Here is a 13,919-nt window from a genome sequence, read left to right as displayed (position 1 = left end):
ATGCACAACAGCTGGAAATTCTCTACGCCACACCTTTTTCCAACTAACGTCTAGCTAGAATTCCCCAATTGAAATTTTTTCGACGGCACTTAATGGAAACCCATAGCCATAAATGCTATTCCAGAGCCGAATAAGTGATTTCTTAACTAAGATCTGCTATACGAGAATTTAGATCGGTATTAGTGTAGAGGAACTTAACTCAGATGACCACTTCCGCTTCCCTGGCCCTAGATGTAAAATTTTGACTCGATTCTCATTGGTGTTCGTTGGTAAGGTTCATGCCTAGCGGAGTAGGCGGCATGCTTGTCGAAAAAGGCAACTAAAATTCACTGGTGCGGGGATGATGGGAAGAACACCTTCTAAAACCGACCACCCTAAAAAAGGGCTCATCCTGGAGGGGGGAGTGCCTTTGCCTCTTCCTTTTCCGCTTATAAGGGACATGAGTCGGGAAGCAGTTATCTGCTGACGGTATCCCAAATATTCTAAGGCGGCTACTCCTCATTAAATTTGCTCAGACCGCAGGCTAGTCTTATAGTGTCCTCCCACTTTACAGTTAGCAGACTAGTGCTATTCTGCTAATAGGATTTTTTTGCTCCAAGTTTGAGATTCATGGCCAAGGATGTGTTAAAAAAGCTTTCTTGTAGCATTTGCGTATTTTCCATACGACTCTATATGGCCCCCACCTCCGCGAAAGATGCCTGGTCTTGTGGAAAAGTGTGACAGTTGAAGTAGTATTGGTTTGATCTTGCAAATGCAAAGCAAAGGGAAATTAAATTTTCGAGTATACATTCGTATCTTGTTTTGTGAGCTTAACATTTTCAACATGATCTCAAACCTCTTGGGTGCGGTAAATTGGTTTCGTTTCGGAGGAGGGGGTCAATGCGTTACATGCGGAGTTCATAGGGGCTTTCCCCACCGCTCTAATATCTACGTCCGGGCCTATGCACACGAAGAGAAGTTTTTTTTTTACTTAAAGTTGAATAAATGTTTTCTTGGTTGCGAAATAGTAAATAATTCATGAAATATTCAAATTTGGTTTAGGCACTCCGCACATTAAGCTCCTAATCATAGTAGTGTAATCGGTTCGGCATACTAAAGTATAAAGCTTTTATGCCGAACCCATGTATTTCAATGAAACTCTGTACATTACGATTCAAAATCATGTTTTCGCTTAATCGGAAAGGCTTCATGAATTGAAGCGCCCAACATTGTAAGGCGCTTGGAGTTTTGAAATCGTCATTTGTTTACTTTTTTGTATTGGAAATAAAATTTGTTTGTCAATTCAATAGAAAATAATTGAAAATTAATGATTTCGTGCTAAAATTCGTGCAAATTGTATTAAACCACATGCATGTATGCAATATTTCGGGACAGAAATATTTGCGGAAGTGCGTGTTGGGAAAGAACGGCCAGAAAATTTGTTATGTGTAGAATGTGTTTATTAGCTGGTGCAGAGCGTACAAGTGTGCAGAAGTCGAGTCGTCATGCATTCGTTTCGGTATGATGAAACGATTACTCTACTTTGATTAGGCGCGTAATGTGCCGAGGGCCTTAGTCTTCACTAGATTAAAAAAAAATATATTACTGAAAATACGAAAACGGGTTTCTTGTTTACAAACAACAACAAAACCTATTGAAGAAACCGGTAGAAAAAATATTATATATTTATTAAATTTAAGAAAATAACTTTACTCATGCTAAGAAAACAATTTGTTAATTCACTTAAATTTTGAAAACAAAAACAAAAAGGAGGAAGTACTTTCTTGAATGAAGTCAGAAATTTCTTATTCTATTCTCTGAGAACGTGTGGCAGGCGCCTACAAACATCAGCCACGATTTCCACAGAAATTTGAATATAAATAAGAAAATGCTTTCTTAGAGGAAATCAGAAATTTCTTATTCTATTCTCTAAGAAACTTATACATTTGGCAAAATCATATGTATACATATGTAAGTATGTACATATATAAAGCGACTTCTGCCTTTGAGTTGCCAAAGCCAAAACTAAAACTCAGTTAATTGCTTTCCTGACAAATGTCGGCAGTGGCGTCGCGTGAAGACTACCGCTTCTGGTTCTCAGATCGCAGGTTCGAATCCGCTTGCAGGTGGTTAGAGTGAGGTAAGTCAGTTATTTCAATTGAAATATTAACTTTAAATTTCAAATTGTAAAATTTGGTTCTGAGTTCGCAGTTTCCAGTCCGCTTAGAGGTGGTTAGAGTAAAGTAAATTCATCATGTATTTCAATTCAAATATAATTACAAATTGTAAAATAATTTAATATGGAAAAACCTAAATACTGAAATACCATTATAAATAAATAAGATTTTTTATTATTTTTAAAATACAATTTGAAAATGACAATAAAAAATCAATTTGGAGTTTGCCAAATTGCGAAAATAGGTTTCTTAGAATTTTGCTGTAGTGGCATAAGGAAGTGCTTAAATTCATAAATCCATTTCCGCTTTTGAGCCATTCTTTTTTAAGTCGGACGGATTTTGCAAAAAAAAATTATGTCATGTCTTCGATTGGCTCCAATGACCACCTTATATAAAAAAAATGTTAAGCCCGTTTCTTTAGCTTTAAAACGACGTTAAGGTGAAGTCTCTACGATGCGCAGAACCCGAGATATGACGATTTGAAGTAGTACATGATTAGTCAGAATCACAAAAAAATGCAAACTTTGCCAGATCATATCTCCCAAGAAAAAAAAAAATCCGCGAACACGTGTTAGCTTATTTCATGTATAGAATCCATAAAAAAAATTTAACCCAATCAAAAGTGTGACTAGGGATGCAAACGATGCATCGATATTTTTGAAACATCGATAATATCGGTTTGAAATTCGATATTTGCCATCGATGTTTACAATTGCCTAAAATCGCTAAATTGACGATACATCGATGCCAGTTTCGACGATGTTTTAACATCGACCTTAGTGTGACTCAGACTTGAATTCAACTTACCCATTATGCTCCTACAATTTTTGACTGGCCATGAATTTTTATTACTTATTCTTTTGGTGAACACTCAGAAATTCCGAGTTTACTCGTATCTTTCGATATTAAAAATGCTTTCTTAATCATTAAAAAAGAGCCGGGTTCCCGTTGAAATTTCAACGAAGTTGGGCCTTGGAATTTTAGTCCCAGCGAACTTACTACGGTATGTATTTTTTTCTATTTATAGGAAGAGTAGAAGAATGGTAAATAAATACAGGGAAATACATCCATAAATATGTAAGTAATTGTATACATTAGTTATTGTTCTATATTAAAACATATCTTTCGCTGTTGCATAAGTTTCGACGACATAGTTAAAACTCACAATTGATCACATGCTGGAGTAAAATGTCCCACCAGTCACAATGGAATGGCCCTTAAGTGCTTTTTCGGTTAAACGCACAAGTTTTTCATGCAATGAAGGATGGATAGCTAAGCAAAACACTGTATTTAGCCTATGAGCACACGCACAACCCCTATTGGAAGTGGTAATGGGAATACTAACGGCGAGTGCAATGGTAGATGATGCGACCAATAATAATACATTACGAATTCAGCTTTTATTACTGCATATTCTTTTTAAGATAAGTTTCTATTTCAGCAATTTTAAGCAGCTAATTTTTCACTACAGTTAATTTAATTTATAATGTTCCAAAATATTGCATTAATCGTTGTACAGATTATACAAAAGTGTAAAATAAGAATATGATGTGTTTAGCAACGATTGAAACACCTCCATTGTCATTGGGGACATTTGGCCAACGCGGATCTGTAATAAATAAATCAACCCATGATATTTGGGATTTTTTTTTTAATGAAAAGTCTGACATGAAACATTCACAAAAAAATGTATTTATGTATGCATGTCTGGTCATGTGAAAAATAATAGGGATACGACGCACAATGGCACTACAGCGGCCAAAAGTAAGAAAAAACTGACTCGCTAATTCTGAAAAAGAAATTGTGCAGATTCATTGCAAATATCCTACTAACCCTCAAAAAGAATTTTTGATAAAAGTTCATATTTGCGAGTTTAACCCTTCATTGTGTTATTTGGCCGACGCAGGCCATTTCGTTTTTCTTCGTTAAGTATTTTAGAATCGGCGTCAATGTACCATAACCGACGACGAAATAAAGAGTCTGTGAATTCTACAACCATTGCCGGCGAACGGATAAGGAGTAAAATCGGGTTTACAAAAAAAACTTCATATGCTGTATTAATGGCCTATGCACTGCCACTACTGTTGCCACTAATTTGCAACTTTCTATTCAGATTTTTTAGAAAAATTTTAAGAATGCCCATTCAATTTTCGCCTTGATTTTTGGCCAGATTCTCCTTACAAAGTATGTTCGACAATTATTTTTTGTATGGAGAAAGTGAGCAATGCGTTCCACTGACAAAACATCCACGGTGTGGAAACCAAAACCTACACTTGCAATCTCTGTCTAGCTGCAGGACCATTACCTACATAAATAGTTTTATATTTTAAGTTTTATTTATGAATTTTTCACAGTAATTAGCAAAAAAATTAAAAAAACAAAATTTTGAAATTTTTTTTGAAAACGAATAAATTACTTTTTATCTGTTCTCTTATAATTATCTATATACCAATTTTTGATTTATACTATGTACATTAAAAATGCTTATAGACGCAAGTTCCTCATTATCCTCAACCCTGAACACGTCTAAATAGCGTTCTTTTATAGGTGGCTTGGTCAGGCCATTTCACACAACGAAGCGTTAAAAAACACTGCATCAAACACATTTTGCACCGGGGAAGGGCAACATCCGAAAAATGCTGCTATTGTCAGATTCACTATTAACAAGCAAACGACGAATTTTTAAGAATCGTTCTTCGGTAGACATAAAGGAGTTTCTTGCACAGGTAGAAGAAGAAATTGGCTAGTGATTTGAGCGATGCAGATTTAATTTTGTTTATGTTTCATGAGATTTCGATGCAATTAATGAAATAACGGTATGTTAAAACATTTTAAATGCATCCGAGTTTTCTTCTAACTTACTTTATTTTAAAAGAAAATTTAATAATTTATTTTTGAGCTATAGGCCGTATGTTAAAGAAAACATTAAATGTTTTTCTGCTTTATTTACATTTTAATTTTATTTTGGTGGATATTTCGCCTTCAGTCTGAAAAATAACTTATTCAATTACATATATTAAACGGCCAATAACCAACACAATCACGTTTTAAAAGAAAATATAAACAAAATCCTTGAGAAAATGCATTTGAATGCAAATATAATTTTAAATGAAAATTGGAGTACACAAGTCCAATTTGGTTGATTTTTTGAATATCATCGCATGTACATAAGTCTTTTAAAAATTTGTACACAATTTAGTCGAAATATCTTCATGCATTGTGGAATTATATTATTTTCGCATTTTTGTATGGTAGGTGGGCGTGTGATTTTGACCATTTTTGGTCTAAAGTGTAATATTAGCTGTATTTTTTTGTGAGCGAGCGACAAAATAACGCTCAACTCGGGTAAAATTTCCTTTTAGCTACTTAAGCAACCCTGCTGGTAGCTGGCAAGTAACATGTGATGAGTTTAACGGGATTTAGACACTAAAAACAATAGAAATTAGTTATTATGCGAGGTATTTGCGTAATATATATACTTATTTTAAATATAAATCATGTATATACGAAAACAAAAATTTTCCTCTCCAATTTCCCAGTAACAGTTCACAATAGAGCAGTTTTTTCACTTAACAACACTACTCTTCAGGTCGCGTATTTTTGTGTGTATTTCGTCGTTTAAACGAGTGTTCTTTTGTAGCTCGGCTGCAAAAGAATGGACCGATTGTCTTAAAAATTACGTGTGCAAAACTTTTTTTTGCTCTAGCTACATTCCTTCTATTTCTGGCCGCTCTAAGTACTGCGACGTCCCACTGTGTGACGTTTTGAACAGTGTTTACTATTTTTCTTTTGTTTCTTTAATGTATATGATTTTTATTTTTTTTTTTATAAAAATACAGCTTATTATCTAACAAAAACCATGTAAGTCCAAATTTCAAACTTTGTAGAAAAATTAGAAAAATTCCGAATATGCAGGTTTATAGCCCATCAAAATCTAGCGTGTACGGTTCAAGGGGCTAAGGATTCGCGTTGAATTTTTATATATATATTTTTTTGTGCTGCCGGTATCAGGCTTTTTCTTCCATACAAAGTATGTTGAACATTTCTTTTGGTATGGAAGAAAGTAATAAAACCAGTAAAAATTATCAAACATCAACGCGAATTCTTAGCCACTAGAAAGCTATAAAAATGTTTAGTAAAAACCTTGTTGTTGTTTTGAAAATTTGTTGAATTTTTATAATTTTTTTACAAAGCTTTAAATTTTGACTTAAATGTTAGATTATAAAAAAATATAAACATTAAAAACCAAAATGAAAAATATTATCCCTATTATTTTTTTATTTTTCGCATGACCTGTTATGTACATATAGTTTTCTTAATAATTCTTACCTGTAGTGGTCTTTGAGTGCGTGCTATGAATATGAGTAAAGTTCGCTTGAATCGCTGGCTACAATTGTACCATTGCATTTCGTAAGCTGCGTCTGAGACAAGGAGGCTCTAAAAACAAAAAAGGAAGAAAAGTGATATTGTCAGGCTAATAACTAAATATATGATAGCTTTCTACTAATTTTAAAAACCGTAACCAATTGCAAATATTTCTCAATAAATGAATCACAACCTACCATTTCCAAAATACCATTAGCTTGCCAGTAATAGGTAAAGAGCACATACAACATTGTGCCAATATACATAACAATAGACATTTTTTCTGCCGCTGAATTAGTCTAAAAAACAAAAGAAAGAAAATGCTCAATTTAAGAACATCTAAAGTGCTTCACCACTTTATCGAAGTTATGGATCGGAATTTTGGTTTTACTTACAATATTTATGCAGAAAAGTAGTGAGCAAATAACGCAGCTGAAGAGTAGAAATTCCACGAGTACCATATAAGTAACTAATTCATTAAAATCATTGACATATCTTTAATTAAACAAAGCAAGTACATACATATATTAGTCGCCCGACTCCTAAAAGCACAGTGCTCTTCTTTTACTCACTTAGCAATTCTGGCGTGGTAGGCTATATTCGCACGCAGCGTATCGAACAATTCCGGCTCACTTTTGTGTTGCATATTTTCGCATAAATTTCTGAGATTATTTTGCAAAATCTGCAGCGCTGCTTTGCCAAACATTGCAAAAGATGCGAAAAGACTTACATAAGGCATATACATTGAGCTCAAAGTGAAAGGGGAGGGAAGCTGGGCAACATAGAGGATTTCATAAAGTGGAGAGCATGTGACGTCTATGCCGGGCAATGCAACTCCAAAAGGATGAACTAGAAGGAAGACAAATTTATTAACATATACCAGCTAATACCTGACACGCATTACTTATTACTTATGTAATCAGTTTTATGAGCAAAAGCTTTTAAAAGATTTGCTAATCCAATACTTATTACAACTGGCTATCCTACTTTGTATCTCCTTTAATAACCGCTATTTGTTATCATTATTTTGACATGGCCAAAATCATCGCAAACATTGAAGCTTTCGAAGAACTTGAAAGAAAAGCTCCTTTATTTTATAAACGTTCTTCCAGAAGCTAATGTTCAATTCCCAACAACAAGTTGGATTGACTGTACCAAATAATTCTGTACTGTACGCCAACTATCTGGCTCTATACGAAATAAAAATCTTTAAAGCCTCTAGCCGAGTATACGCAAAATAGCTTTGGTATTGTGGAAGCTTGGTTGAATAAAAGCAGACAGAAACCAAGTCACAAAGTCCATTATGGTAACCTTTATGTAGAAAGTCAGTATCGTTAGTTCCGACGCCCTTCGCAGGATGGCATATCACTCACTCTGGAAATAAAGTAAACCCTAAGGTGGCACGAAGAATACTAAGCCTAGACTTCTGTTAGCTCTGTTAGTATTATAAGCTTCTATTTTGGGAGGTTGAGTAGATTTTGGAATCTCTCTCAGGCACTAAGCATGATTTGGTTTCACATGAGAAGAGAGCCTTAAGTGTTGTCTGCATAACCCTAAGGACTACGATCATATCACTGGAAATTCCTCCAAAAATTTAGCTCTGCTATAGACTGATGGTGTGGGCTTCCACCTGAAATGCTTTATAATATTTCAACACACTTTGATTCTGGGACTAAGTTCCAGCCTGGATCAATCTCACAGAAGAGCAAATGATTCTGGTTGCCCTGTTGCATAAGTCGAGGAAGGCCGTTTTTCCCCAAACTCAAGGGCACTTTGGATTTCGTTTGTCAGTTAATATAGAGCCATATTTGTGAACTTTTCTGCTATGTGTGCTTGTTGCCAAGGGGTTTCTTTCAAAATGTTTTACCTGATATGATCTTCCCAACTGTCTCTTCCCTAAGACTTTTCTAGCAAATTATTCCTTTTCCTTGCCAGCTTACGATACGATTTTGGTTTGCCAGACTTCTGGTTGCAGTACCAAGATAGAGACATTATCCCCACTTCTTTGCTAACTGTAAATTACGTAAAAGGAGTATGAAGTATTTTCCAGCATCAATCTTAGGTGGAAGTCCGTAGATATATGTATCTCCGATTAAGGTAAATCTTACATAGACCATGTGCGGAGCAATAAATTCTATAACTTTGCATTCCAACAACTTAAAGTTTTACCAGAAAATATCCACTATGGATTTACAAGCCATATCCAACTTACTTCTTTGGTCACGAAAAAGTGGATATCCCATAGCCACTATTAAGTCGGAAAACGAAGCAGCCAAATTGAAGATTGATATATTTCTTGCTGACCTGGTGGCTTCTGCTAGCACGCTCTTTGCATGCTCATCCCCAGTGGCCTAAACAAGCGTTTTAAATAAATTACAAATTATTGTTTTCTCTTTCTTTCTCTTTAAGTCAACATTGTTATAATCAATTAACGCCCATTTCAATAACTCCGCTTGAATTCATACTTACTTGTATATTGTCGTATAGTGTTACCAATTCCTGCATAAGTGCCTCAAATTTATCTCGATTCCTGATGACAAGGCACGTTCGCAGCAAGGCATTGAATATGGACACCGCAAAGAAGGTATTCAGAATGAAAGTGGCCAAATCGCCCCATTGTTGATACAAGTAGACGAATTGCATTGCGTTCATCAGGCACACTGGTGCCACAAAAGCGACACAACGACGCCAATCGCGTACTAAGAGGACGGACAGGAATTTCCACAACTTCACATTTATGGAGAGAAGAGGATTGTCCTCAATGGGAGTGGGCATACTTGACAACAGTGCGTTTTCAGAAAGAGAACGGCTAACGAGAAGCTTACAATTTTAACGAAAATAGATATATCCGCACACTTACAAGCAGCAGTCGAAGAACCGCCAAGTGGCAGCAACTGCAATTGAAGTTGACAAAGTGTTTGCGTTCCACTCACTCTCTCTCAGTTCCTCACTTCTACTCTCCTTTGCAGTTGGTTTCTTGATTGCTTATTCTGTCGCTTGTTTATAGTCCACTTTTTACTCCGTGCAATTCTGCATTTCCTTTGACGCTAGAGTTTATTAAAGCACTCCTTTCGCGTTGGTCATTCGATGCCACTTAAATAGCTGGGAGTGGTAAATCACACCGCCAATGATTGTTACGTTCGGCAAATATCAAATTAACTGTGAAGTCTTTTTGTGTGTCAATTTCAATGTTGAAGGATGCAAGTAAATACATATGTGTACTGGAATGTGTATGCGAAATATATGTACATACATATGTGCATATGTACACACATTTGTAATACGTGTCGTATACGTAATTACGGGCATTAATCACACATTATGCCGCTCTAAGTAGCCATTAAATTACATTTCAATCGAAACAGCTGGTGACAATTTCTAAACGGCATTTAAAGCTTCTAACGCTTTGAAGACAGCTGCAAAAATTGCAATGGATTACATGTATGTAAGTATGGGTTAATTCTGTGAAAATCTCAATTTATTCTCTTAAAGTTCTGAAATTCATAACCGTTATAAATTACAGTTATTTAGGTACGCAATAAATTTGTGGAAGAATTATTCAATTAATATGTGTAAAGGTGGTATTCATCTAATTGCTTAAATACCTCGTAACGACGTAAACCTCGTAAACGTCCTTAATTTTGAAAACTTGTTTCATTACAAGGCTTACGTACCTAAGAAGCATTTTAAGCGTTTAGATGAATACCCATTCCATGAAATTATACACTTAAAGACATTTCGTAAAGTGTGCAAATTATTAGACAATTGAAATAATGACTGGAAATTATTATAACCGTAATGGCATATATGTATACCCTTGTGGTCAGCTGATTAACTCAAGTGACATTTTGACTAGTTTTGGCTATTTTTCTTTTGTTTATTTAATGTTTATATTTTTTATAAAAGTCGAGAACGTAAGTCTACATTTCAAACTTAGTTCAAAAATATGGAAGCTTATCAAACTTTAACATTTGCACCCAAAAATTTAAATGTTTTTTCATCGTTTTCCTTATTATATCCTTAGCAACAAGAGCTTTCGGGGTGTACATAGCTCAGCGGTTAACGCTTCTGACTTTGCACATCGATTACGCAGGTTCGATCCCTGCTGAAGTCTAGAAAAAGGAAGTCTGATGAGGAGATGTGGTTATCTCCGAAATAGCTGCTATAACTTCTACCGCTTAGACTTTGTTGCTTTTTAAATTTTTCCTAATAAACAATCGTGGTACAAAGCCCAATAAAAATATTAGAAAAAAAATACCGAAAGAGCAGGGTTATTAATTCAGCGGAATATTTTTTTGTATACGTTACCACGGTTGCCACACGACAAAAAATTTTCCGATCAGATTTTACAAAAAAAAAGTTACCAAGTAACAAACAACGTTTTATTTTACAATGAACTAAAAACAAACCTCGTTTATTTGGCATAAATAAGACATGGGCACAATAAAAAGTTGTATTAAAATAAAACTAAACAAATACATTTTGCATATGAGGCCATGAGCCTATCTACAAAAAAATTTTTAGTAATATGAGAAAGAAGGATATATAAAAAAGAAATGAAGTCTTTTACTAAAAGTATAGTAAAAGAAAACTATAAGGCCGTGCCTCGGGCTATTACCTTTTCGATTCTGGTAATGCATTTTAAGGTGCACCTCAACTTTTTTTGGAATGTCAGTTAAGCTACTCTGGCGCTCAAGGCCTCATATAATAGATACATTTACATACGTATATAAATACATTTTTATTCAATCTGTGTATACGTACGTGTATAAAGAAGAATATAACAAAAATTTGTAAAACAAAAAAACAACACAAATGTTTTGCAACGCGCGCGTTAAAAATATACTTCTCATAAAAACGCGCTTTAAGCTCTTGTCTTTTGAACGGGATCTTAGCCTCAGAAAAAATAAAAAATATAAAAAATCGACTTAAGTGCATATACCGAAGCGCTAAAGAGCCCAAATACACCGCACAAACTGCTGTTCAAACTTCCTTTTTTCATTTCCTTTATATATGGATCAAGGATCTGTCAATAAGGACTGAACGCATGGCTCGGCATTTCGCGTTGCACTTCGAACAAATTAGATGTGGGATCACCATACATATAATAAAAAGTATAGACGATTTTCAATAAAATAACATCAAATTTAGACAAGATTTCCAGGCTATTGGACTTTAAACCTCTCAACACAAAAACATGTAAATACTGACGCGATAAATAATGAACATGTAGCATTCCCACGCGATCCATCACTATTTTGAAGGCCATCAATATGGATGACGAACCTAATATCACAATAAATATTGAACATGTGACTAGTATTGTGCTGAGTCGGTACTTTTAGGTATTGATCGATACTTGGTACCGATTTAAAAAGCATCCAATACTTTCGTAACTCGGTACCGAAATATTGGAATTTCTAATAAGGCTCCGCAATACCCACAAAATATAGAATAAAAGCTGTTTAGTGATCGCTGAAGTCATTAATCTATGGTTTAAGAAGTCTATTTCTCCACATTGTTTGGATCTGAACGTTGTCGTCGCTGGATTAATATCTGCTCCTGTGGCAACAATAATACAAATCGTAATAAATATTCGTTTAATAGAGAGTTGCCTTAAATATTACGAATTAAAAATGTTGCCACAAGAATTGTTCCAGTTGGGAAAACTGGCGATAAGTACAAGGAGGCTCAAATACTGACTGCTCATCTTTTGAGGGAGTATCGTCTTATTTGTACCTTTTTTATTTCAGGCGATGTCATATAAAAGGAGCGTTGCTTATCTCCCAGAAATAGTCAGAAAAAGTCCGAAGTAGTCAGATTTAGTCCAAAAAGCGTTCCTTAACTCGGAAATGACAGCAAAAATGAGAGAGCAACACTCGGTGAGAGTGACTCTCATCAGTCCGAAGTAGTCAGATTTAGTCAGAAGAATTTTTTCTGGCAAAATCCTGAAAAGTTTCAAACTCGACTGAAAGTAAATTAACGGAAATTAAAGAATACGCAAAAAGTGAGAATAATCTAAAAAGTAAAAAAGTGAATTGAAATTGGAAGGAGGCAAAAAATAATTGATATTGAAAGTGTTTATTGTCCTTGTGCTTGTGCGAAGGTGTTTTGTACATACATTTACATTCTTATTTGACGTTAACTTTGTTGTTGCCATTCTTTGGACTAAAAATTTGGTTTTTTGCGTTCCTTTACTTTTCCTGTTATTCTCTTTTAGTGAGCGCATTTTGATTACGCTCTGACATTTTGACACTTTTCAGATTTTAGTCCAAAAAGATATGGAATGAACCTAAAATAACAAAAATTTTTTTTCTGCAAACTTCAAAAGTATAGTCTTGTGGTCAGCTGATTAAAATACGTGACATTTTGACCAGTTTTGGCTATTTTTCTGTTTTCTATTAATTGTTTATAATTTTTTATAAACGTTTAGCATTACACAACCAGCACCACATAAATCCACATTTCAAACTTCGTAAAAACTGAAAAAAAACTTTTTAGCAATTACACCCAAAAACTTTAAAATTTGTATGCAGTTTTATAGCCCATTAAATTTTAGTATGTTAAAGTGCAAATTTCAAGAAGTTAGAAATCTCATTGATTTTTACAATTTTTTTTTTGCTGCCAGTGTTGAGTATTTTCTCCCATATAAAGTATGCTCGCCAATTACTTTTATATGGAGGAAAATGCATAGCACCGTCAGCAAAAAAATTTATGAAAAATCAAATCGATTCTCTAGCGATTTACAATTTGCAGTTTAACGCATTAAAATTTAATGGGCTATAAAACTGTATACCTAAAATTTTTCTAAAAAATTTTAATAAAATGTTTAAATATTTATTTAATTGTTAAAGTTTGTTGAACTTTTATAATTTTTGTAAGAACTTTGAAATGTGGATTAATGTGGTGCTGGTTATTGACTTTTATAAAAAAAATATAAACTTAAATAAAAAAAAACTGGTCGTCAAAATGTCACTAAACTTAATCAACTGTATATATTATGACGAGGGTTTAATGTATCGAATCGGTATCGGGTACCGAAAAGAAAGCATTGGGTACCGAATTTTTTTTAAAGTATTGGGTACCGACAATTCAGCACATCACTACATGTGACAGGCGCCCACACTGTGATAAATTAACGAGTAGACTGCTCAGCGATAATTTTCTTCGATATGTGGTTAGTTATTTTTGCTGAGCGCTGCACATACCGGTATTTTGATAATCTAGGCGGCCAAAACTATTTTAACGTTTTTTATAGTCTTTAATACTTTTATTCATCATCATTCAGACAATGGACTTTTTTTATTAAACTATTATACTATTAACCCTTAAATGACCGTGGTATCTTAAAAGACACAACCATTTTGTACTAGAATAAATAGAAAATGAATTTTTTTT

The 13,919-nt window shown here is 34.3% G+C and overlaps 1 protein-coding gene across 1 annotated transcript; it reads right to left on the bottom strand.

The window, feature by feature from the left end:
* Positions 1-3,431: 3,431 nt before the first annotated feature.
* LOC118742431 (odorant receptor 43a-like) lies at positions 3,432-9,694 on the bottom strand. Its single transcript, XM_036474497.1, has 7 exons — positions 8,991-9,694; positions 8,734-8,872; positions 7,094-7,370; positions 6,917-7,016; positions 6,719-6,820; positions 6,486-6,593; positions 3,432-3,765 (listed from the first exon to the last, which is right to left on the bottom strand). The coding sequence occupies exons 1-7, from the start codon at positions 9,294-9,296 to the stop codon at positions 3,661-3,663; spliced, it is 1,137 nt and encodes a 378-aa protein (XP_036330390.1). The 5' UTR covers positions 9,297-9,694; the 3' UTR covers positions 3,432-3,660.
* Between the last annotated feature and the right edge of the window lie 4,225 nt (positions 9,695-13,919).

This window comes from Rhagoletis pomonella, unplaced genomic scaffold (assembly GCF_013731165.1).
Source record: "Rhagoletis pomonella isolate Grant_MI unplaced genomic scaffold, Rhpom_1.0 Rhpom_scaffold_00007, whole genome shotgun sequence".
Lineage (NCBI taxonomy): Eukaryota > Metazoa > Arthropoda > Insecta > Diptera > Tephritidae > Rhagoletis > Rhagoletis pomonella.
The sequence above is the reverse complement of the archived record's forward strand: the minus strand, read 5'-3'. Positions and strand labels throughout refer to the sequence as shown.

Excerpts from the sequence above, each read along its gene's own strand:
- LOC118742431 (XM_036474497.1), bottom strand. The coding sequence starts at position 9,296 with ATGCCCACTCCCATTGAGGACAATCCTCTTCTCTCCATAAATGTGAAG. Across the intron at positions 8,873-8,990 it reads CACTATACGACAATATACAA|GCCACTGGGGATGAGCATGC; the intron begins GTAAGTATGAAT and ends ACGCTTGTTTAG. Across the intron at positions 6,821-6,916 it reads TACTTTTCTGCATAAATATT|ACTAATTCAGCGGCAGAAAA; the intron begins GTAAGTAAAACC and ends TTTGTTTTTTAG.